The sequence below is a fragment of the Lagopus leucura genome, unplaced genomic scaffold (assembly GCF_019238085.1).
Source record: "Lagopus leucura isolate 7727_CA_CO unplaced genomic scaffold, USGS_WTPT01 Super-Scaffold_100019, whole genome shotgun sequence".
Classification (NCBI taxonomy): domain Eukaryota; kingdom Metazoa; phylum Chordata; class Aves; order Galliformes; family Phasianidae; genus Lagopus; species Lagopus leucura.
The window spans coordinates 13,202,350-13,228,591 of record NW_024962273.1 but is presented as its reverse complement, the minus strand read 5'-3'; the positions used below and the strand labels follow the sequence as shown (position 1 = coordinate 13,228,591).

Below are 26,242 nucleotides of genomic sequence, written 5' to 3'. Positions count from 1 at the left end.
TCTGTGTGTAGCACAGAAAGCAGCATTACAGCGGAGCCTTCTCCGCCCCCGCGGTGCGCGCGCTCCCTCAGCCGCGGCTTTGCGCCGCCACTTCCTGCGCGTGCGCAGAAGCAGCCAGCTGCCCTCAGGCCGTGACGCGCTCGGTGACGCCTCACGTTCCTGCCCTCCTGCCGGCGGCGCGGCGACGTCACGAGTTTCGGCGGAACGGGAGGCGGGGCTTTCGCTTGGCAGCGGCTGCCGTCGCCTCACGCTTGACGGGACGCCCTCCTCGGCCCGACCGCGGCCCCGTCGGCCCCCCCGAGGGCCCCGCCGCCTCCTCGCCGACCGGCCGCTCCGCGCCTCCCGTCCCCTTCCCCACCGTGCGGGCCCGGGGCCCTTTCCCCCCCGCCTCCCGGGGGGGGGGTGGGCTCCTCTCCGGAAACCTGGCCGCTCCCTCCGCGCCGCCTGCTCCGCCGGGCCTGCGCCCGCCACCGCGGGGCAGCGCGGGGGGGCCCTCGCCGCCGCCCGGCCTCCGCCGTCACACAGGTCGGGCCCGGGGCCGGGGGGCCGTGCTGGGCCGGGTTGGGCCGCGGGGAGGCGCGAGGGGGCGGCGGAGTCCTGGGGGTCTGAGAGCCGCGGTGCTGCCGTAGCGGAGCCGTAGGTGTGGGTCAGAATCCGCACGGTGTTTCTGTCGAGGGATAAAAAAAAAAAAAGAAAAAAAAGAAAAAAAAGAAAAAAGTGAATGCGTGGTGATTATTTTTCTCCCCCATTTGCCTTTAAGGTGCACTGGGGCACCCACGAGGGTTTTTTTTTCCTCTGGTTTCCTCGGTTCATAAATACGGTTTCGGTTCTTGGCTGCGGAATTATTGCGTTAAATAAGCAGGGTGCTGGTCAGCTGCATTGTGTCCTCTCTGATGGTGGTGGAAGGCGGCAGGGGCTGCCCTGAGAGAAGGGGCCTTCGGGCCATGCGGGAAGCGTTTCTCAGATATTTTTCCTCCTCGAACAATGCAGCACGTTGCGGGGTGCAGGAGGCCTTCAGAAACGTGTGCCTGTGCCTATGGCAAAGCCTGTGTGTGCAGAATGAACGTCTGCACGCTGATCTCGCACAATGTCTCTGCCTCCTCCATGGCGTAGCGCTTATTAGCAGAAAGCCCGAGGAAGTGTTCTGTCCTATGGAATTCCTTTATGGATCGTTTTATGGGGATGGGTGGTGATGAGTTGGGATTTATGTGACACTGCAACACCTTGGAGGAATTTTCTTGTATTTTTGTTCCTTACCCTTCGTTGTCATTTACAAATAACAAAAGTATTTTACAAAAAAAAAAAAAAAAAAATCCCTTCTTGCTCTACATTGTTTATTTTATCTGCTTTCTTCCACATATATTCAAAGATGAAAGCTTAACTATGTTTCTGGTTTTCTTTACACGTTTTGTTCTGTCACAGTTGCCACCAAAATGTATTGAACGTGGTTATTGATTCAGATAATGAGGCCGTGTGTCATTGATTTGGGTTTGCTTTTTTTTTTTTTTTTTTTTTTTTTCCTCCAAGGTTTCATTCTGTTTTGGTAAAGCAGAATAGCAAAGTGATATCAGTCAAATTGACTCATTTCTGGAGAGAAATGTGTGCACAGTCTGTGTTGTTGAGCAGCCAGTCGGTGAGCCGTCTGTCTCCATGAGCTGTCAGTGGTTTACCTGATACTAATGGAAGACTATGGGGAAGAAAACAGATGTTTCCAAATTGCTTGCCTTGGCATGCTGAGGCTTGTAAACTGTCAGAGGAAACTTTCTCTAAGAGAGCTGTGGTATTTGGGAACCCCAAGAGCTCTGCTGACACGTGTAAATAGACAGTGCTTGGGACAAGTGGAGTTTCTTTTAACATAGCATAAAGAGTTGTGTTTTGTTGTATAAGGTTGACAGTTACGGTAAGAAAGCTCTTACCTAATTTTTTCTTGTTTGTTTTCTTTGTTTTGACGAGCTCTTAAATGCTTTTCAGCAAAAATAGCTTTTCCCATGTGGCTGCAGATCCCTCAGTGTGCTCTGGTTTGCAGGAGAGCTGCTTAGGGTGCAAAGCCACAGCAGTTAAAGATGACTGTGGTGAGATGCAAAGGGTGTTTGCTTTATTATAACAATACAATTTTATCCTGGAGAAAGCAAGAAAAGTAATCATGCTGTAGGTTTAATACATGCTTCTAGTTTCGACTTTGCATTTCTTTTCTTACAGTTTCCTAAAGTAGAGTGTTAATATTTAGACCCAAGTCAGTTTTTTTTTTAAGTCATTATTAATTTTATTTAAAAAAAAAAAAAAAAAAAAAAAAAAAAAGCTTTGCATATCAGCAGCATAGATACCAGTTTTTGTCTTTCATCTGAGTTATCTTCCTGCAGGCTGGCTTTTCACATTGGCAAACTCAGCTGGAAGTAATGAATAACATGTAATTTGTTTTTGCTACATTGTTCAGTGCCTCCTGAGCATTCTCTGAGCTGTAAACCCTGCATTCTTATAAGCTGCTACATGGGAATGATGAGAGAGATTTCCTCTGGTTTTCCACCTCTCCCTCCAAACACAGTGAAAGGTGTTTGTGCCACCAGGGTGTGAGCAGAGCAAAGGACAAATGATTTGGAAAGCTTATTTTTGGATCATTGCTATTATGTTTGACATCTGTATTGACCCATCGATGTAGTAGGCAATCATTAATTGCACTTTGTTATTTTTGGGGAACTTAGTTTCATGTTTATGACAAGCCTAGATGGGGTTCCTTGCTAATGTACATATTTCTATTAGTTTATTTAATTACCAAACATTAAATTTGCTGTCGCCAAAGTTTAGAAATTAAGTTTAAGCTTTGGCAATTCAGACACATAGCTGATGTAGTATTACATTTAACAAATCTTAGTGACATTTTATTAACCACAATTTCTGTGTAGGAGTGAAGATAATTTTATTTTTTGAAGCCATAAATTGCTGGTTTAGCATTCTGATATTTTGAGGTGTTAAGAAATAGGTCACGCTCTCATTGCTCATCTGTTCCCAATGCTATTTTACAAGATGCAGCTGAGCACAGGGAGCATCAGTCAGAATGCAGTGTGCAAGTTGTGCTTCTCACCAGTGCACATCAGTGTGAGATCTTGATTTCATACTGACACAAGTAGCTTGTGGGTGCTCGTTAGCCTGAGTGTTAGATTTAGAACACTTTTGCATTGTTTTTTTTCTGAGATGTCTTAAATACATCCACCTTAACTGTGTCTTCTGAGGAGCTGCAGAAGTTTTGGTATCAATGAATGGAGGAGAGGCGGGATCCTGTTGGGATCTTGCACTTCATTCTTTGCTCTAGGAGATGCTTTCCCTACAAATGCATGTACAGCACAGCTTGAAGCCCGGCTTTGTGAAGTCACTTGAAGTTGGCCTTACTTGAGCCAGGCCAGAGCATTGTTTGCAGCATGCTTTAAAATGGTGCTGGCAGACATAACCTAGTTTTTCATACACGAGCAAAACCATTTTCTTCAGGCTGATGTTTTTTCTTTGCTGTAGCTTTGTTTTCAGCCTCTGTTTCCTCATCTTCTTCACGTCCTGGTCTTTCCTCACTCACTTTCCGTATGCCCATTCAGTCACGTATGTGTCTGCTTCTGTGCATTATCTGCAGTAGTAAAATATGCTGCTTTTGTGTTCCTGAAGTATTTTCTGCCAAGTAACAGTTTGACAGCAGTAGTGCTTTCTGTAACAGAATTCAAATGTTTCAGCTGTTGAAGTTGCAATGGCTGTAATTCTGAAGCTCAGGAATGATAACACTCATAAACAGATTTCATTTTGATAAAAGAAGGAATGACAGATGTGTAAGAAAGGATTTTATGAGGTCACTCCCTGCTCTGAAGCAGAAACAAATATTCTGATATTATATCTGATAAATGTTATTCTGATCTGGTCTTGAAAAGCTCCAAAGAGGGGAATACCACACCTCTTTGCTGCTCTATTTATAGCTGGCACATAATGTAGCTGTTGTTACAGTTAGGAGGCTTTTCTTAATATTTAACTTATGTCTGTCTTGGTTCTAGTTAAGCCAGTTAGTCCCGGTGCTCCTTCTGTTACTCGTGCAGGATGATGATTTCTGTACTGTTTGTGTTGTTTGTAGACGTGAGGACTGTTCCTCTGTCTCTTATTTCAGACTTCACAAACTCTACCAAAAGGCCTTTTCTTCACCAATTGTATTTTCTCGTGTTGTCATCAGCTCCCATTGGACTCTGATGTGTCTGCACCTTTCTGCAAAGTTCCCCAGTCCAAGACTTACTGCAGCAGAATAAATAACTTACTCTATAAGTTCCATCAGAAGTGAGGTGGCAGCCCTATTAAAATGTCGCTTCAGGGTGTGTGCACGTCTTGGTTTTGTGGTTTTAGTTTGGTTTTGGTTTTGGTGGTTTTTTTGATGGGTGTTTTAGTTTGTTTTTTTGTTGTTGTTGTTTTTTTGGTTGGTTGGTTGGCTTTCAACAACATCATTGGCTCTTCCATTTGTTAACATGGGAGCTTGTATTAGCATCTGTAAAATCAGGTATCTTCCTTCATAAATGTGCATTTGAGTTATCTTCTTCCCGAAGGATAGCACCTTATCTGTGGTGAATTTAATCTTCAGGTTAGTTTTCTTATATAGGCCGTATAGGACCAGGGCTCACTAAGATATTTTTCAGTAAAATGGGCCTTTTCTGCAGTTCCACATCTGTTTGCCAGCACGTGCAATCACTCTGGTTTGGTATGTGCGTCTGCTGCGTGATGGGAAGCCTGACTGAAAACAAGTTCTTCTGGGGTTCCACGCAGCTTCTGTTGGCAAAAAAAAACATATCGTAACATGGAAGGATTTTATACATTTTATTTCTTTGAAGTAAGTTGTTGTGGTAAGGTAGTTTATGTCGGTGTTACCATACCTGAACAGGCCTTCTGCCTTTTTGTTGCGCACTACCACAGCACAGTGATAAAGCATTCTCTTTAGAGAATATTTATGAAGTCTCTGTGCCTGTGGTATTACTGCTATCATGAATACCAAGTGAGACTTTCAAAGGAGAATTTACACATTACTGGTGCTTTGACTGACAGGTCTTAGGTAAAGCCTTAATCCATAGTGAAATCAGAAAAAACATACTCCAGCGTTCTTCTTCCAGTAATGAGCATGAGCAGATGCATCTGAAACTGCTCTATTTTAATACAACCTCTTCTGGAGCTGAGGTCTCCAGAGCTGATAGTTGTAGTCAAGATGGGCAGCGTTCTGTTTTGTACTCATTTTGTTCATAGTAATTCCTAACATAAATTTTCTTTCTGAGTGCAGGCAGATTTCAGTGCTGAGCCCTTTAGTTCTTTTTCTTCTGTGTAAATTTGTGACTGGTTCTCCCCACGCCATCACTTCCACTCATCTGTGCTGTCTCTCCTCCGCTCAGTCTGTTGAAGACCACTTCCACCACTTCCCCTGGTATCCATGGCAGGCACAGTGCTGGCAGGTTTTTTACCTTGTTCCTGTTTCTTGGATAATTCAGAATCTGTTGAACAGCTCAGAGCCTTGTGGAAGCCTTTAGCACCCTGGTTCCATTGGAAAGCACAAATTTTGCTTGTCCTATATTTTAACCAGTATGTACATGCAGGGGTCTTTGCTGTGCCATGACTTACAAGAGCTTGTGGTCAGATTTGTTCTGGTACTGAGTATCTAAGTCGACTATCATAGTGACTCTGTGTCATTATGACACAGTGAAAGTGAGGACTGCTTCATGCCACAGCCTACCCTACTGAAATTATGCGTATGTCCATTCTTTTTAGTTCATTTGGTACAGATCAGACCAAGGTATCAAGACCAAACAGCCCAGGATCTCTGTGTCACACATGCCATCTTTCAAAAGATCTTTTAAAACCCAGAGCTGCTCAGTGGGCAGTTTCAGCAGGAATTCCTGCTCCTGCCTTTGTGTTGGAGGTCCTGCGGTGGCTGCATGAGGTCAGATGGTTTGGCAGTTTCAGTCACCTCTTTGCCCTGGATCTCCTGCTTGGCTCTGCATCTCGGCTGGAAAGCAGCGGTTACAGTGGGCAACAAGCTGCTCCTTTGACAGAAGTGCAAACTTAGAGGAACTGTAGCCATAAACAGTGATGAGAAGTGCTCTTGCACAGTGAACCTTTCCCTCATATGATCTCCCAATTTTTGAGTCTGTAAGTTACGTCACTGACTGTCTTTATGAGGATTTTTTCATTTTCTCTGTTGTGAAAAAAAATATTGACATGTGGCATCTTAGATGTTACTGTAATGGTTTGGTTCCAATTGCTGAGCTGTGTGCTGTGAAAGCAGTAGGCAGGAAATGTTCTGTAGATGCACCATCTTCATGCATTTGCTTTGGATGTGCAAAGCTACTTTTTTTGTTTGTTTGTTTCATTTGGCTTCAAATGTGGTGAAAAACTGCAATGAATTATTTTCTGGTTCATCAGAAATACTCTTACCAAAGCACAAAATGAGGAAAGGCTTCTGTATTCAGTAGCTTGGTGGTATTTTATCATATTGGCTTATGTGGGGCATCCAGGTTAAAAACAGTGCCTACTGAACGTGGATAAAAACTTCAAAGCTTGTCAGCTTACACCTGCTCTGTTAGGTGAGGCCGCTTACCAAAGTGATGCACCAAAGTGGTTAAAAAAAACTCTTTGGATTTTGTGTAGCATGTGCAGTGTGTGTGCACAGTTCTCCCCGCTCCACTTAATGTATGTAAGAATGCACTTGGTCAGTGTTTCAGTGCTAATATGGGGCCCTGGGTGCAGTTCCAAGCACAGGAGGTCTGAGGCTGTTCATCCCTGTGGCTCCTTGTTGGTTTTGCTACTCTGCGTGTTTGCTGTTGTTATTGGATGTTTTAGTGTGGAATTGGTGGTTGATTCAGCAGTGGTGTTTTTTATACCATGTTGGAAATGTGAGTTCCAAGGAATAGCTCAGGTGGTCTGTAGCAAAGGCTGTTCGCTAAGGATTCCTTGATCTGTTGCAAAATTGAAATGGAAAATGAGGTATGTATTTTCATAGTGAAGATGTGAAAACGTCCCTAGAATGAGATGCTGTCTGTGCTGGTGGCACAGCAGGAAGCCAGGCAGGTCGTGTGAATCATTGGAGCTGGTGGGTAGTGCTGTGTTCAGCTCTCTTGGTGCTTGATTTGAAATGGTAATGGTGTGATTTTTCGGCTGTGATTAAAACAGCTGCAACTGTGAAATCAGTGAACGTTGTTTTGTGTGAAAGGTGCTGTCAAATACGATGATTACAGCAGTGAAAAAAGAAAACTTCTCAGCTGAGTCACCTGAAGACAGATTCTAAGACTAGCTGTGGAAATAGATGGTGACTTTATTTATCTGGTTCGTTTCCCCCTGGCGGTTGTCTTTTAGCCCATCCTGGTCACAGAAGTGAAGGATGCACTGAGGAGGACAGTTAGTTATTGGCATTCAGGGATGTGCTTCTGTCTGTGTGCAATCAGAAGTGAAATCTGACGGTGCTGTGTGTAATTGCTCTCGTGTTAACTGGCACGCTCTGGCTGTGAGCAGTGCTACTCATTTGCTTCTGAGAGAGCTTTTTCTCTGGGCTGTTTTATTTTTGCTTAAGGAATAATATGCGTAGGGTATGTGTGGTTCACTCCTCTAGTTCATGGGCACTCTTAACATTGAATTTCTTGCTTGTAGCAACATCTTATGTTCTTAGAGCTGTGAAGATGGCAGGAATTGGTAATGCCATTAGTGCAGGTAAACGCAAACAGTAAGCAAACTTAAGCATTTCTGTGAACTTCGGCTTAACCAGTGACCTTGAGTGCTGTCATAAGGAAGTGAGAAGTACCGTGTTCTTTTAAGGTGTGTGCTGTGAATTCTCCTTGATGGGAGGGAAAAGCAGGGTTTTGTCTGCTGTCCCAGCTTGGATACAAATCATTCCGTTACAGTTGTGGCTGGTGATGCTTTTAATTGTAGCATCTTTAGTCCCCGTTGTAAATATTTTGACTTTGCAGTTAAAAATGGAACTTAAAGTAACATTGGTGCCCTTCCTGAGAAGCAGCAGGAGGCCTCCCAAGGGGAGCAGCAGCTGCCGGGAGCACCCTGAGACCTTTGGAGAAGAAACAGAAGTGTTAAAATCCAGCTGTAAGGGTTGCTAGGACGCTGGCCTAAAGAGATTGTAAGGGTTAAAATTTCACCTGTTTTCTTTGAGAAGCCTCATATGGGGGTGTTTAATTCATTTCGAGCAGTAGATTATGACAAAGTTACCAACATCCCTAAAGTATTTTGGTCTGCATGCGTGCAGTTGTTACAATGATGTCTTGCTATACTCAGTAACAACGTAAGCTTTTGTGTGATGTTAGCAGCCTTAATCTATTTGTGTAAGGCACATCTTTGTTACTGGTGAGGAATTGTGAAGGTTGTGATGCTGTGAGACTTCCCATCGCTGTGGTGATAATAGATTTCAGAGACAAGGGAGTGATTTGGAGGCAGTGATGCAGATCTCTGGGGCTACAAATAACCACGTCTAGTGCCTTTTTATCACTTTTCATGAGAAAATGTGCTCTCAGGTAGAAGTAGGGCTGGGCAATGGATAGGAGCAGGAGCAATCAATTTAGCTAGTATGTTCTACTGCGAAATTAGCAGCACTGAAATGTTCTGCAGGGTGTCACTGTGGTGTTTGTCCAGGAGTTTCATCTGCTGTGACCTTTCTTTAAATTAAAATGCATTTCTTTCTTTTTTTTTCTTTTAATTATTATTTTCTTGGAATGGTGAACAGCTCGTAAGAAGGCATTGTAACTTTTCAGGCAGACTTGCTTGAAGTGAAAGCAAAGTCCTTGTTCAGTTAGGTTGAGAAATTAGTTGTTAGAGAGGGTGCTTTGGCTGTTGCCAAAGCAATAACAGGTGCAGGAAATGAACTTCTATACAAGTTGAATTAGGTGAAGAAAAAGATCTTGCTGAGGAGAGTAGATGTTTTCTATTTGGGGTCAATGATTGCCTTATCTTTTTTTGTACTTGAAGTGGAGTGGGTTTATGAAAGGCTGTAGCCAACAGAGGCTCTCGATGCCATTTGGAAAGAAGAGCTTCATTCAAAGCAGGAAACTTGTATTTAAGTGCCTTGGAACTCTAAATATTCTCATCTCCACCTATCAGCTGTAAAGGAAGCGTAGAGAGATTAGCATTCCTAGACTGCAGTTACTTCATGGATAATGCTCTAAGTGCTGAGATGCTTATCTCAAAAGTATCACTTTTCTATAAACTCAACAGGAGCTAAATTACCATTTACTTTGCATTTTTATGAGAACAGTCATTTAAGATCTGTGCCCTTGCTTCTCATGTCTTCCAGGACTTTTAAAACTCTTTCATATCACCATCATTGTTCTTGGAGTTGATCAATGGTACACGAAGGTGTCAAATCACACCAGGAACCAGCAGGTGGAAGTCTCACATGTGTCACTGACCATTGAGTCTTTCAGTTTATTCTCAAGTTTGCTTTGCAAAGCACTTTGAGAGATGAGCTTCCGTGATGTTCTAAAATGGACAGCATCATTTATACAAAGCACAGCAGTACAACACAACAGCATCTTGTGATTTGTGGCTGCCTAATCATTGCCCATCTGTAAGGAGTCCTTTTTATTGGGATTTTCTGCTACATAGGAAAATTGATCTCGGAGTATTTTAATCTGTCAACTGAGTTTTCTGTTACTTAATTCAGATTTTTAAGCAAATAATTAAAATAACTGTGTGGAAAAGCACTAAATAGGATAATTGCTGTAGTTAGTCCTGTTAACTGATCTCTAATCATTTAAAGAAGCTGTATTTTGCTCAGCACTAATAGCAGACCTTGAAACCAAAACATTTACTGCATTTTTGCTTTTAGTTTGTTGCAGATACCAATTATTACAGTATTTTATTCTCAACTGATGTGGGGCTAAATATCAGCTACCTCTGGCCTTTTCCTTTACCCTTTTCAGTTCTTTACGCAACATTTGCAGTTTTCCAGGTATATGCAGATATTTATAGGAATGGTCCAAAATGCTGATGCGCTCATTTTGGGAGCACTCTTTGACTCCTCTGCATGTCTGGGTCTTTATAACATTTCATCTGACATCTGTTACCAATAGTTCATTGTATCTCTGAGCTGTTGCAGGTGGGGACATTTCTGTTCCCTTAACACAGTGCTGTGCTTTGGATACATCCTTTTGGTTTGGGTTGTTTTGGTTTTTTTCCCAAAAGCATTCCAAAAATGGACACTGACCATTTCTTCCTATTTTGTAACAGCAGTTGCAGTCTCACCAGCTCAGTTCAATAGAATGTGTATCTGAGGATTTGTTGTCCATCTAATGTAATTTGATTTTGAAAAAGAAATGGTGGTTTTGCAAGAGTTGGAAGTCGCTGATTTCTGAAGCCTGTTGTGCTGATAGCAGTAGTTGGCTCAGGGTATGATATATGTTTCAAACTACTCTATCTGTACAGTAGGTTAAAACAGCTCAGGGTTCTGAATAAGCTTGTTTAACTACGATAGAGTGAGAAATTCAGGACAAAGTTTAGTGCTGACTAAGCTATAGAGTCAGAACAAGACTTGAAATATCTGGAAAGGCAGAATCAAAGTAGTTTTGCAGGAAATGAATGAGGGATCTAATTTCTCTTTCTGCAGAAGAGCACTGCATGTGTTTTGTGTTTCTTGTCCTATCAAACATTCTAGTGGCAGCAAGGTTTAGGTTAGCTGTTCAGGTTCTAATGGTTGGATGATGATGTCTCTGAAAATATGGGTAGTTAGTTAGAGTGGGGGAAAAAAAAAAGCAGGGAATCCACTTTGTGTGTTGTGCTGTGAAGGGAGGACAGCAAGTCAGTCCTGAATTACTGCCCTGAGCTGCCAGTTGGCTGTGGGAGGTGCTGTGCCACACTGTCCCTCTTTTCCTTGCTCTGGGGGTTCTGCTGTCTGCCAGCCCTCCCTGGTGCAGCACAGCGCGGTGCAACCTCTGTATCTGCTGACCAGTGCAGCTGATCTCCCAGGTGGGATAAGATAAAGGCAGAGTGCTTCAGAATCCAGAGGGACGTGTAGCAGAAGAGCCTAGGAGGGAGATATTACTGTTTTAACAGCTGCTTAGTTTGTTGTAAGAGTCTTTCACCAGTTCATTTTCAGTACCTTTGCATTTTAAAAGATCTCATAATGCTGTGTGTGAGAGAATATTGGTTATTTTATTCACCATTTAAGCTTAGTTTCTTGTTTTCAAGAAGGGAATTTTTCTGAAGCAGAGTTAACATCTGATGTGTAATTGTTGGACTCTAATTATTAACAGAGCTTTATGTTACCACCTTGATATTTTTCTTGTTACTGCTCTTTGCTTCATTTTTCCTGCCCTTTATGGTTTGGGGTTGCAGCTCCTTGGAAAAGAACAAAATGTTTTTTTGTCTGATGTTTGTGTTTACATTTGTATCAAATGTTCTCCTGTACCTCCCTTTGTGTGCAGTTACCTTTTTTTGGGTATCTTTAAGAATTTCAACAATTCTGAATTTTTACTCATGCTTGCCACGCTAAGTTCAGGTCAGTTATGACAATGGATATTTAGAACTGTGATTTCTCTGGGTGATTTTATGTGATCCTGAACTGCTGGTTCCTCGTATCTATGAAGCTTTTACATTTATTATAACTGTACTCTGTATATTTCTGCTGAATGCACCAAGACAGTTCATTGGAGGTAGTTTTGGAAGAATCTGTCCTGTCTGGATTATCTCTGCCCCAAACCAGCTCTCAGTGACTTGTCCCTGGGCTGCTGACAGAATCAGTGCCTGGCAATGCAGCTGCACAGAGGGGGGGAAATACACCCTCCCTATGTCTCCCGTGTGTATTTCTGTACAGGTAGATAAGGAAATAAAAATGAAGGGAAGAAACCATGAAAGCAATAAAAGAGCATTAAAAATGCACTCTATCTTTGTTTGATTTTTAGATTTAAAGCAAGAATGTGATGAGCAGTGCTGCACATTATTTTTGGCTAATGGTTAAGTAGGCATGTTTGACAAGGTGACCATCTGAGGTGTTTCATTGGCCTTGCTTTCTTTGGTTTATAGGAGTTGGTGTGAGGCTGAACACTGGATTGTTTAAAAGCATTATTTGGGGGTAAAACCACTTTGCCTCATTCTTCCTCTGAGTTGTGTCAGTCTTATCGTTCTGATTACCTGCTGTACAGTGCAGAGTTACTTGTGAATGCTGTTCTTTATATTTACCTGGTTCTTTCCGTCAGGTAATTTGTACATGTCTCTGAGAAGCAGTGCTAACAAAGTTTGATTTCTTGTTCTGTTGGTTTAACTGGCTTATGCCTAATGCAGTGTAATCTCCAATTTAATCTTAACCTGTGATTAGGATGATTACAGTGCATCTCCTTTGGAGTTCACACTGCATTGTTTTACTTTGGTGCAATGACAGGAACTGTGAAGTTGTATCTTGTACCTAGCTTATGTCAGCCTTGCTAATTTCAGTGGAAATTTGTAGGGCATTACTGTCCTTGGGTACCCTGAGCAGTGGTGGTAGCAGGGTAGTGAGCTTCAGAGGTGTGAAACAGCTTTCTGTAGAGCAGAAGTGCTACTGTATGCATTGGTTGCTGCTCTGCTTTTCTTCTTGACTTTGAACATAGGAGGCACCCTGAAAGCTCTTAAGTTCTTGAGAGCTTGTGCACTGCCTTTACTGCCTCCTATGCTGGGGAGCTGGTAGCTCTTAGAGCAGCTGTAGGGACTAATGTCCCTCTTTAAAAACTGAGCTTGTGCTATGAAGTTGGATGCTGTAGAAACCATTTCATTTCTGCACATTGGATGTGTCTGTCTTCCGCAGGGCTCAAATACCCCTGCTGGCTTGCTTAGTGTGGACCTCTTACAGCATCTGCTTTCTTTCTCCCTCCACTGTGTGAGGTTAAAGCTTTTTTATTTTATCCTGGAATACAAGCTGTTTTAAAGTGACTAAGTCCTGAGAGAACATGTGGTGTGTGTGTCACTGTTTGTGTGCCCTTATGTAGCTTGACCCTGCTGCAGTTATTGTACAAAACCAAAATGCACATGGACAATTAGCACTGAGTGTTTCTACAGCTAGATTACTGCCTGCGAGACTTAACTGCCCTCAGGCTTTGTGTCCTTTACCATGAGAAGGCTAAAAGCAGTTTCTGAGCATCACCTGGATATGTTCTTCCTGCAGCAGCTCTCCCGAATCCCAAAAGATTCCCAGGCTCCTCAGAAGGCCGCTGAGGGGAACTGAGTCATGAATATGAATGGCCTTCTCTCCGCCCCGATATCCCAAATGCTGTTGCTAGGATATTCTTTGTTTGCCTTTCTTATCCCTTCATCAACTCTGTCATCCTTTCTTTAATTACATTCAAATTCAAGCTGCAAGACCTTGGCATAATCTTATTTTGCTTTTCTATCTGTTGTTGTATTTTGCTGCTTTTGCTTTTCTGGAATCTTTCTCCAGGTTCCAGTTTTCCCTACGTACGCTCCCTTTTTGTTCGGGATTGTCACCATACTTTGTGTTGGAACAGGATTTCGGTTGGAAATGATCATGTGAGAATTTCATAAATTATTCCAAGAAAATTATATTTTCTGTTCTTATCTTCTCAGGACTAAGAAGTCAGGAGGGGAAAGAAGTGGTTGCTTATTCAGTGGATTATGTGTTTCTAATGAGCGAGGCCATAGAGTAGGCCTAAGGAGTGAATTCCTGTAACTGGAAGAACTTGCGTATTTTTCATAAAATGTTTCTTCATTTTCAGTTTGCTTGCTCTGTATGAGCCCTATAACTCAAATTTCTTGAGCTTCCAAGTTCAGTTATTGCAGCTACGTCGAGGAAAAACGTGTGGGGTGTTTTTGTTTGGAGATGGAACCTGTTCTTGTTTTCTTAGATTTGAAGTGGCTCAGAACTTCTGGTTTTCTTTTAAATGCTCACAAGAAGGTATTAAAATACTACATTCAAAGTCATGAGCCACATTTTTAAGTTTAATGTATCAGACAGATAGTAAAGTCTGGCGTTTATGAAAGTGACACCAGTTCTCATTTCAAGATAGTTGGAACAAATACATAATTAAAAATGTTTTATGAGCACTGCAATAACTAGTGAACAACTCTTTGGAAAATCCCTGCAGAGAGCTAACAGTACAAAAAACACAGTGTATGGAATGATAGAATACACATTCACTTTTGCTTTTTTGGCTCTTAGGAGTGTAGAAGACAAAGAATCAGATGGGAGAGGGGAACTTAGGTTATTTCAAGCTATGTAGGTAGAACGGGTTAAGTAGGCAAAGCTGGTCTCCTGGCATCTTCCAAGAGCAAGGCTCAAAGATTCTGTCTTCATGTTGGCTACTGCCGGTTTTGCAGATAAAGACATTGAGGCCCTGGAACGTGTTCAAAGGAGGGCAGCAAAGCTGGTGAGGGGTCTGGAACACAGGCCATATGAGGAGAGGCTGAAGGAGCTGGGAATGTTCAGCCTGGAGAAGAGGAGGCTCAGGGGAGACCTTATTGCTCTCTATAACTTCCTGAAGGGAGGTTGTAGTGAGCTGGGGGTCGGCCTCTTCTCTCGTGTCATTAGTGATAGGACCAGGGGGAATGGTTTCAAGCTACGGCAGGGGAGATTCAGGCTGGACATTAGGAAGTATTACTTTTCAGAAAGGGTGGTCAGGCACTGGAATGCACTGCCCAGGGAGGTGGTGGAGTCACCGAGCCTGGGGGTGTTCAAGGAAAGGCTGGATGTTGTGTTGAGGGACATGATTTAGTGGGAGCTATTGGGAATAGGTGAACGGTTGGACTGGATGATCTCTTAGGTCTTTTCCAACCTTGGTGATTCTATGATTCTAAATGAAAATCCATCCCCTGCTTTTCTCTTTGAAGGTTGGTTCGAGATCATTGCTTTTGTATCTTCACAGCTTTATCATTCTGTTATGAAATAACAGATTTTTTGTTTGTGTGTAAGATTTTTTGTTTCCTACTGGTGGATGCACAAGGAAGGCTGGAGCTGATACCTGGGAAGCTGGGTTTGCTGTCTTGAGTCTGAGGGCAGCCCAGGCCAGGTGTACTTCTCATACTCTTGCAGACTTTAGTATTTTCCAAAGCACCAGAGGGTAATTTCTTTCCCTTGGGAGTAGTACAAGAGAGTGCTTGAGAGCCTGCTCTCCTGTTATAGAGCTTGAAATAGACACAGCAGATGTGTCAGTCATCTGTTATGTAGGCAGAAAGCAATATATAGGGGAAAACGTTCTATGGCTCTCCAGTGCAAATTTCTTTCTGAAAAATACAGTCTTTGCAGGTGCTGCCATAAGTACCTGAAGCTTTCTATTTTCCCTAATGAAATGAATGCTATTTCTGTGAAATTGGTATGTAAGAGACATGATGGCAGAAACTCAGAATGAATAGACCTATCTAACTGAACTGAAATTACTTTGAGATCCAGAAATAGGGTTTTTTGCACTGGATGTATGTAGTAATTAATTTAATCATTAGGGCTGTTACAAATATGACAAATATTCTCTTGCCTTGTCTGTGAGAATGGCAAATGGATAAAATCTTAAGATAAATCACTTCTGTTTTCAGGGGTGTTGGAAGTATCTGTAATGTTCTTTGTTCTGATGGGTTTTCTAGTTCATATAAACAGGAGATACTGATGGCTCTAGATTTATCTTCTGTTTCCTGGATTTCACGTGCAGATAGCTTTGAACAGCAGGTAACAGAATTGTATAGAAGGAGAATCTCAAAATGGCTGAGGATGGCAGGATGGCCTCTGGAGCTGCTTGTTTTGCACACTGCTCAAAGCACGACCGTGCAGGGCAGGGCTCAGCACCAAATCCAGGAAGCTGTTCCAAGGATGGTGCCTCCATCCGTTATAACCTGGAGTAGCAGATATCTCGTGTAGTAGAGTGATATGACTAATTAAGCCACTAATTGTCGTTTGGGGATGTAGATAGAAGCTAAAATCAGCTTAAGTTTGGGAGAGTATTTAGGTCTTTGTGCCTACTGAAAGTCTGTATGCCTTGCTCTGAGACCAGAGAAGCTTTGGGGATGTTACCTTTCTTATTTGCAGATGATATGCATGTTTGGTATATAGAATATTGGGGGAAAGAAAAGCTTGCAAAAAGTGAAAAGCTGACTACGTTACATTGCTTTGCCACTTCAGTAATTGTGTCTTTTGGATTTGCATTGTAGGAAATAAAATAATGCTAACGAGACAACCACATCCCTGAAGTTCAGGTTTTCAGGCTCGCTGCCATTATGGGTAAGTTCTGAGTGCAGCTTACATAAAAATTCAGTTACTTCTCATTTCTCTTGAAGTGCGAGAACGTTCACATAATGCCTTTTTTTATATGTTCTTAGGAAGTGTTTGTCTGTGTTAACTCATGTAATGTCTACGTGACAGGCAGCGCTCAGCTGCTTTACTGCTGTTCAGAGTACTTCTCTTTTTCTTTTTTTCTTTCTTTTTTTTTTTTTTTTGGAGTAAAGCATTTTCTTCTCACTGTGTGATAAATGAAAAATCCAGTATGGGAAATAGAGATTTGTGGCATTAGAAACTGAGCAATACTTGTTGTGCTCTGAATGGTAATGACTGGGAGAGAGTAGGGATGACAACACTGAGCATGTGCTAAAGCATGTTATCATACTGCCTTGTGTCATGGTAATGCAAAGCCGGGGCTCGAGTGCTATAACTGTGATTTTCTAAGTCTGTAGCATATTTGGATTATCTGAAATTTGATGTCAGTTTTTCATGTCATACTGGCTCTTTTAAGGAGTCGACTGTCAATCTTGGCATCACTTAGTTGTGCTCATTCTCAAAGGGGAAACAAAAAAAAAAGAGTGGGGAAAGTAGAAGCTTTTGTCTGTCTTTTATTGTTATGTGAGTGAAGCCTACCTGGTGCTCAGTAACAAAGTAGTAATTAGATTGGTGATGTTTTTTGTGAGATGACTACTGAATCACACTGGGTATTCAGTAGGCTTTTCTTTCCTTTGTATGAAATATGCTACCCAGTGAATGTTAAGAATGATATCTATGCCAACTAACAGCTAAGAAGTCTTTCTTACCTTGCTGAGGGCTAGAATGGGCTACGACACCATGAAATAGTTGGTTTGTGGCAAGTTATGAAGTGCATATTCATTTGAAGAAGGAACAAGTGTTAGCTGCAAGAATGCCACCAGTTCTGGCATTGAACATTTCTACTAAACTCTGGGATATGTAAATCTATAAAAGCAGCATTTATGAATAATGACAACGTGACCAATGCTCAGAGCTGTTAAATATCAGCGCAGCTTTCTGATTTGTTAGGAATCTATTAAATTACAACACTGAAATCCCACCATTTCCTGATTTGACAAATTTGTTTACTGATTTGATTTGTCTAACCTCTTGCTTCTAAATTGTCCCTTGGTTCAGTGCTTGTTTCTCCCTGTGACTGTCTTGCTTTTGATTGGACCTACCCTACATGCAACAGGGGTACATGGGACTGGACATTTGAAAATCAGTGTAAATTAACAGTTTAAGAGTAAGTTCACAGTTGGTAAATTAAGATAGACCTCTTTTAATCAATGTTTTTTAGGTGGAGGTGGAGTTTGTTCAGCCTTGATCAGTTTGTTCTTAGACCAGAATAATAGTAAGTCAGTCATTTCTTCAGTGTGAAATGAGGTGAGGTGAAAGATTGGGTTTTCCTACTGAACAAGGCATCTTTCTCCTTTAAGAGAATATGTTCATGTTCTTATGGTTTGTTTTTTTACCTGAATGAGGTTCTCTACCCAAATTAGGTAGGTGTGCAGCTTAGTTGTATTATAAATAGAGTGGTGTTTTGAGATTGTAGAACTGAATTACCATTCATTACTATTGACTTTTCCTTAAAGTTTTAATAAAGTTGTCTTTCATAAGATACATTGTCAAAGGTAACCCCTTCCTTGAAGCTTTGCATGCTTACACAGAACTACGGGAACCATTTAGATATTGTACATTTGATAATTTATTGTGGGTCTGCCATAGGACTGAGACTTCATCAAATGCCATCCATTGCAGGGAGACTACACTACTGTTATTAAGCAGTTGATGAGATCATTCAGCCTGAACAGCTAGAAGTAATCTTACTCATGCCTTTCAAGTGTGAACTTCCAAGAGCAATGACATTGTAATGTTTGTACATCACATGGCTAAATTAATTTTGCCAGTGGTGGAAAAAAATGGCCACAAAAATGGGGAAGTGTATGGCGGCGGGGGGGGGGGGGAAAGGAGGAGAAAGTGAGAAAGAACTTGTGTACTCCAGAGCACTTCCCCACGCAGCAGCATTAGTCATCTGCTACCTTTGTTTTTGAGTTTCTTAGGAATGAGCATTAAAAACCAGAAGCTCTGGTATGTCACTGTGTAGCTGGAGGTGAAAAGTGAAGAAGGATTGACCTGTAAGAGAAAGAACAGCTGCTGGTATTAAAATTATTTCAGGGAATTTTTTTCATCTTTTATTGCTTCTGATGTTTGCCCTTTGAAATATCATTGCAAGACTGAGGAAGTGGTGGCTTTTGTCTCCAATTTTTAAACAGTGTTACAGTAATGCGCAGTTCTGGTTTCTTATCATAAGGTAGTGGTCTTTGATTCTCTAAGCCCCCCCAAAAATATGCAGTCCTACAGAACAGGAAAAAATTGAGACTGTGGGTCTTCAGTCGGTGCTCAAACAATTTAGCTGCTTAGGAGATCTCTTGTGTGATGTGGCCCTACTTTTTAAACCTGCCATTTAAGTATATTTACTGATCAAGCTGTTTATTTCCTTGAGCACTGCTAACGACAGACTGTATGTATTGCAGCATGGCAGTAATGTAATCTGGCAATTATATATTGCAATATAGGATGGATTTTAGAATCATGCCTGCCTAACTGGGAAATAAGTCAGTGCCGTACTTCCAATTTTAACAGTCATTTACATTTCTCTTTTTCTTCTGAGCAGATGAGCAGCAAGCTTTGAATTCAATCATGCAGGATTTGGCTGTGCTTCATAAGGCCAGTCGTCCTGCACTGCCCCAGCAAGAAACAGGAAAACCAAAGTCATCTTCACCTAAAAAACAGGTACTCTTCAACGTCTTTACTAACCCAATGAAACCTAACTGGCCTACTGTGACTTGTGTAATTATTCTTCATGCCACAATGAGCTATTGGTTTCTTAGCTGCCATTTCCTTTGTTCGTGTTCTTAAATTAGCAGCCAAATGAAGCTGTAGGGTTTCAGACCAGACGCAGCGTATGCTTCAGTGACTCTGATCCTGATAAACTGAATGTCACAGAGGTGTTCTGACAATGTATGGAGATCTCAACTATTTTTAGAATATTTTTAAATGTCGAGCTGTGGTAGCATCTTCTATTGAGAATGCTTGTGTAAAATGAATTTCACAGGCATGTTGGGTTGTGCAAATGTCAGCTGGGCACATTATTGCATGTCAGCAACGCAACTGAAACATTCTTATAGTTCTTTACTCCATCTGTGGTCTGTATGTTTTGTTAGCTTGTTCATATGCTGGAGATGAGAATTCTCAGCCGTAGTTTCTTCTACATGTATTCAGTTCAGCACAACTGGAAAAACAGGAAGTTATTGGTAGGTTGGAACTGCTGTACAGAGAAGCTCAGAGAAGAGAAGTTAGGGCTGTTAGAAAAGTATGGGTAAATATCCAATTAGCTGCATGCTCATGTGATTGGACCCTTAATTGCCAAACCACAATTACATGAACCATTAATTAGCACAGGCCTGTTTAACCTAGTAAAGATGAAAGCGTTTGAGTATTTTTGGTTCTTACACTACAAAAAAAAGCCGTGTCTTATCCTTACTATTTAAGTTCAGTATGTGACAGTTGTGTGTTGCTGGTATCATGAGAGTTCTCAACTCTGACTGTAGATGTTGAGGTAATATACAGACATGATCCATAATTATCTGAATATAAAAATATTTAGAAAGTTAGGCAAATATAGTTGAGCCTCTTCTGGGTTTAAACATTTTGTACCACAATTTGATAACCTCGTGGCTGTGGATATTTATAGATATGTTGGTTATTAGGAAATTGGATGCATGGATGCTAGCTTAACGTGGTTTTAAATGGTAATATGTATGAAACAAGTTGTGTTTCTTGCACACAACATTCAGCTACGTTAAAACCTGTCCTGATAGCAAAGGCATCAACTTTTTCTTTCAAGAAAGTCATAAGCAAGCAACTGATGCTGATGTCACAGATGGAAAAGGAATTTTTGTCTTTGCTTTTCATTTTGAAATAATGTTATCTTCTGAAATGAAATAGTTGATGTATTTCTTGATGTATGAATAGCCCAAAACTGTGGGAACTGTTATTTTGTCCTCATTTATTTGTGCGTTATTCGTCATTTGTTGTTACTGTCATGAAAAAACAGGGAACAAGACAAGTGAAAATCATTAATTAGGTATATATAAAAATATCTTGCTGCTGGAAAGCTTGTTAGCTGTTAGAAGCTACTGTAGTTGTCCTGGTTTTATCAGTATTCCATACCATGATACCATGCAACAGGCTGCTGGGTGCAGAGGCACTGTGCACTGCTTGGAAAGGTATCTTTCCAAGTAGCTTAAAAAACGAGTATCTTTGCAGTTCATTTTGTAAAAATAAATGATGGTTCTGATTTAAAAACAGAGAAGAAAGCTTCTTTGCATACAAGGAAAGCAGCTGCATTGTTCAGCTCGAAACTAAAAAGAACAGGCAGCTCAGTAGTTGAAAATATTCATCAGCTGCACAAATGAATGCTTGAAAGAATAGTTGTCTTCTGTCCATTTGCAGAGAGGTGCTGTGTTTGTGCCCACGCATCACTGAGTGTGGAAGAATGGCTGTGACAGAATCATTTAAAAATATGAATTATTTCCTGTTGTTTCTCATAGCAGTCATGTCAGTGTGTGTTTGTGGTACATGATTCTTTGGGGCTCAGTTTCATGCTGAACTTCAATCTACACTTCTGTTAATATTAAAATATACTGATTTTAAAATAACATGTTAACTTACAGAAGCATTAATTCTGTATGTTTTACCCAATTTTAAGCCTCTCCTGATATCTTAGCATAAGCAGCTTGTTAACAATGCTGGGTAAATCAGAACAGGAAGGTCATACAGAGTGCTTAATGGTTTTTCTTATGACTTGGGATTATTATTGAATGAAATTTCATTGCTTTCATTACAGAAGGCAGTAGCAAACTAATAGTGGTCCTTCTGTATCCTTTTTGTTACAGAATGATGTTAGAGTCAAATTTGAACATCGAGGTGAAAAAAGGTAAGCTGGATGCATAGGTTTTATCGTTAAATTTAGTTTTTATCGTGAGAACTAACTTGTTTAGTGTGTTGGGTTATAAGTATGCATGAATATATCTTTTATACTTTTATATTTAATATATCTTTTATACTTTTACCCTTCACATTGCTACTTGCAGCCTGAAATCTTAAATGTGAACAAAACAGCAGATTTATTTTTTGCTGCACCATGCAGTTACCACCTGCATGGTAATGTGTTGTTATTCTGACACCTGGAGCCTCAATCCTTACTATCAGTAGTGGGTTGTGCTGTGAAGGAATGAGTCTGAGTACTGTAATAGGAAAACACAGTCAAATTTATAATTATTATAAAACTTTTTTTAACGATCAGAATTTGTTTTCTGCTTATGAGAGGTGAATGATGTGCACCCTTCAACCCTGCTGTGATGAGTGCTCAGGAAGTTTTGCAGAAGTCTGTCACCAATTCTGTGCAGATCTGGTTTGCAGGCAACTGCAGCTGTCTCTTTCAGAAAGGATTGCACCTGTGCAAAAATAGTTCTGAGGTCTTGGAAGATACTTAATGAAAGGGGAAATAACACCGTGGTCACACTATTTGTCAATAGAGGTGGTAATCCCCTTAAGCACAGATTGCTCTGCGGTAAAACCTCTGCTACTTCTTGGCAGTCCTTAATGGTGTGCAATAGAAGAGTGTCTCCATGCTGGTTACAGTGTGCGATTCCTCGTTAGGCAAGTTAGGAAGAGATCAGTTGATTCCCTGGATATTAACGTTCTTCAGTAACTTTCTATCATTGTTTCTGAACATCTCAGCTAACAGACTTAGTAACGGCTGAGTGTTACAAGTAATTTGGAGGAAATAAGTCTTTAAAATGCTTTTAAAATGGGGGACTTCTCTACCTTGGAATCTCTTGTGAAATAAGCAGAAGTGTGTGTGTAAAACAGAACTGCTTACCTGCTGCCAGCTTGCTCAGCCATGCATTTCTGCATTCCACCTTAACTCACTTTGGCAGCATTAAACGATTCCTTATGAAAGAAACATGAAGTGAGTGCATGCACCAGTGTATTCCCCAAGCCTTAGTGGTGATAAGTCTGGCTGTGTTTGGGTTTGTTCCAAGCAACTTGAGTCTGCTTGTCCAAGGGTGCCGGGCAGACCAGGCTCATTGCATGAGTTGTAGTGCTTTCACTACCCAAATACGTAGATTTAAAGATAACTTATTTTTCTTGCATCATTTCATTATTTCATGCGATGGCTTCTCACTAGTTCTTCAAATAAGAAGTAGGAAAGGGAAGTGATTCCGGAGTTCCTTTGAGTGATGAATGGGGCACTCTGTACCAAGGAGGATGCACTGTGATGGGCAGATCCAGACCTGCTAAACAAATGGTTAACTACAGTGGCAATTGATATGGCTTTTATTCCATTATATTGTTTTTTTGTAATAATAATAATAATATATAATAATAATTTCTAACTGCAAATGTCCTGATCTGTGGGCACGTTTCAATAAGAAATAGTTACCTAACCAGTGTACCTGTTACAGCAGGGATAACAAAGACAATAATGTTTGCTTTGTTTTCTGCCAAATAAAATTTAAGTACGTTCTACTTCAAATGTGAGTGTACCTCACTAGCTTAGTCACTTGTGTAATTGTGTTCTGTTCCAAAGGATACAATAGTTCTCTATTACAAAAGGTCAGGTAAATGCATGTGGGGCTTTTTTGGTTCGGAGGGACATCCAATTAAATGAAAATTGGAAATTTTGACCTACAACTGAATCATTCTTTTGGGAGTACATTGGCACTTAATGAACTCATCATTTGAATGTGTAATTCATTATTATAAAAAATGGCAATCTTTAGTTATCTTCCTCAGATGAGAAACTCTTTTTAATCTTCAGAAAATGAGGACTGGCACTCCTGCTTGTCAGCCCATCAGTCTGCTGGTTTACTTCGTTTTGTGAAGTAGGGCATGTAGAAGTTTCTAAGAACTTACCTTTGAAATGGAGGCAAAGCATTGAGAAAGAGGCCGTGTGTAGGCAAGTTGAGTACTTCTTTTTGAGTCTAATTTTATGCTCATTTTTTTAGTGATACAAAGCATAAAGAATAGGAAATAAAGCAGGTCTTCCTTTGATCTTTTTAGCAATAAATTTTATTGTAAGAGTATTTTTAAGTAACGAGACAGCAGATTTTCATAAGTAATGGATGAAAATTCTCTGTAACCAAAATTGTGTTTCAGGATACTCCAATTACCCAGGCCTGTCAAACTTGAAGATCTTGTAGCTAAAGCTAAGGTTGCGTTTGGACAGACTATGGATTTACATTACTGCAATAATGAGGTAGTGGTTTGTATTTTCTAAATCCTCTGTGAATTGTGCACTGATTATTTTAAGGCAGAAACTTGCCCTTGTTAGCATTGACAGCCACTCCTGTGACAAAATCCCAAATTTTTGATGTGTGTGTTCTCAAATATAGGTCTTGTCTAAATCATGATAGGCATGAGATGCATGAACTGTTCAATGGTATGGAACATATCTCAATGAATCATGTCTCAAACAGATGGAACTGTAATATTGTGCAATAGAAAAATAAGCTTTATAGCCTAGAAAATAAGACTTGTTCTTATATACTTGCATAATTTCAATTGAGATGGACAATACATTGACACTGTTGCACACATTTCTCTGAAACTGTAGGAGAAGTTGTGCATATGTGAAATGGTTGTTTCCACACTGTGAAGACTTGTTCTGACAGGCTGTGGCTGTTGAAGGCCCTAAAAGAAGAGTTAAGGTTGAGCTTCAGGCTTTTGTTTTCTGTGCATCTTGATGGTAACTTGAGGGATTGTTGGTGAATCTTATTGTTGGCTTGGAATGGAAGGGAATAGATCAGTTTATTTGTTCCCCTGCATCTGACTAGTTAATTCTTTCTTTTGCCCTATTTAAGGCATCTGTTTATTAACAGTTTTTTTTCTCTTTTTTGTAGCTTGTAATTCCATTAACCACACAGGATGACCTGGACAAAGCTGTTGAACTGCTTGACCGTAGTGTTCATATGAAGAGTCTCAAGATATTGCTTGTAATACATGGAAATACACAGGTATGAGTTGACATTCGTAGTGCCTTTTTCCTCAGTTTTCAGACCAAAGTGTAGTTTGTCTTAAAGATGAATTTTTTCCAGTTGAAAATATTCAGGGTCATTTCTTCAGTTCAATGAAAAAGCATGTATTAGCATTTTGTACTGAGTCGTCTGAACTTCCCCATAGGTACTGAGCCTCCTTTTTTGTGTGCCTTCTTTACAGTGGTTGACACGTGCTCCTTAGTAGGATAATGATGTGATAGAGAACTGAGAAGTGCATAGTTTTGATGCTACTTTGGTTGTTTGAAACCATTCTTTAAGTTATGTGGTTTTGTATGGTGTGTAGCAGCAGACCTAAATGCTGAGTTACTTCGTTAATATCTAACAGCCTCCATGTTGCTAGCGTTCTGTGTAATGGTATATATTGATGATGATTTCAAATATTTAGGATGAGCTATTAAAATAGATGATTTTTGGCATAAGTTCATAAGTTTGATTTTGACTTATTGACACGAATACTTTGTACAAAAGCTTTAAAAGTTTGTAAAGTGTTTTGATTGTTAGGAGTATAAAGTGATAATTGCAGTGCATAATATGTACTCTTTTTCAGTCACCCAGTGTAAATAATGTGGAACCCCTACCCTCACTGGAAGATTTAGATAATACAGTGTTTGGTGTGACAGAAAGAAAAAGGAGGCTTTCTGTATTAGGTGAGCTACACTTGTCAACAGCTGTAATTGTAACAACTTCAGTAATATTCTCTTCCTGAAGTTCTTGTTCTCAGCACAGCCTGTTTATATTTCTCTTACTCATCAACAAATATTGTGCTATAGAGTTTACATGGCAGTACATTTTCTTGCTCAAGTTAAGACTCCCGTAATTTTTAATCTTAATATATGAACATTTGTTTGAGATGCTTTTCTTGGCATCGATCTAACATTTTTGCCTATTTGTGTTTTTAAGTTGGTGTGATGAAAGCTTCCAAATCTGACTGAAACTACAGGCAGTTTTTCCAGACAGTTTGTGTTGTTATGAATGCACATATTTGTGTTTTTGAAGATAAAATATTCTACAAAGGAAAACCAAAATTCTCAAGAGGTAGAAAGCATTACTTGGCATGGAAAAATAGTGGTAAAGAGTGCTTGGCTTTTTGTTTTGTACCAAAGAGGAAATATAATTTGGCTATATAGGTACATTTCTGTTCCTGTACATTGGGGGGGGGGGCCGGGCAAAAAAGCAAAACATTAAACGTAACTGAGACAACCCTGCCCCACATGTTCCATAAGCTATAAACCAGGAATTATGAAACAAGCATTCGGGAAGTTTCTCAAGCAACAAGTTGTCCAGGCAGGCTGGATCATTGAGAATAAATCCAGGGTCATTTGAATGAAGTCTCTGCATTTTGTGTTGCTGCAAGGACGCTTACCAGACCTTTTCTTTCAATAGGTTCTAATAATCGTGACAGGAGTTCACCTCCCCCAGGATACATTCCAGATGAGCTGCATCAGGTGGCTCGAAATGGGTCGTTCACCAGTATCAACAGTGAGGGTGAATTCATTCCAGAAAGCATGGATCAGGTAGTGTGTGATTTATGGAAATTAAAGATTTTCAGAGCAAGATAGATTTACAAAGTCCTGCTGTTCAAGAAAGATATGGAATTGCCACCCCTGGAAAACGTAATCTGTGAGAGAAGGTTAATTACAGTTATTTAGACCAGTAGGAGCCTTGTTTTTCTCTGCCAGTCTCTTAAATAATTTAAGTTGTTGCTACAAAAGGATTGTATTCTTTATTTTCATGACAGATGAGTTACTAAAATAAAAATTACAGCAAGAGGTGCCCGTGTTAGAAAGCACAAAACCATTTATTAAGAAGAATATGTAAGTAGTAACAGTTCTGCTACTTGTGGAAGTAATCAGGATTAAAGAGAATTTTGGATCTGTCTGGATTATTTGGACTCAGCTGATAGCGTTTTGGGGGA

General features: G+C 40.6%; 1 protein-coding gene across 2 annotated transcripts in view; it reads left to right on the top strand.

The window, feature by feature from the left end:
• The first annotated feature begins 472 nt into the window (after positions 1 to 472).
• MAP3K2 (mitogen-activated protein kinase kinase kinase 2) overlaps positions 473 to 26,242 on the top strand; it is a 37,476-nt gene continuing 11,706 nt past the window's right edge. For both annotated transcript variants that reach the window (XM_042877812.1, XM_042877811.1), the window contains exons 1-8: positions 473 to 525; positions 16,117 to 16,186; positions 18,876 to 18,994; positions 21,160 to 21,200; positions 23,429 to 23,528; positions 24,172 to 24,285; positions 24,875 to 24,974; positions 25,711 to 25,841. In XM_042877812.1, the coding sequence (XP_042733746.1) occupies positions 16,183 to 16,186; positions 18,876 to 18,994; positions 21,160 to 21,200; positions 23,429 to 23,528; positions 24,172 to 24,285; positions 24,875 to 24,974; positions 25,711 to 25,841 (609 nt within the window). In that variant the 5' untranslated portion in view covers positions 473 to 525; positions 16,117 to 16,182. The remainder of the gene's footprint in view (positions 526 to 16,116; positions 16,187 to 18,875; positions 18,995 to 21,159; positions 21,201 to 23,428; positions 23,529 to 24,171; positions 24,286 to 24,874; positions 24,975 to 25,710; positions 25,842 to 26,242) is intronic.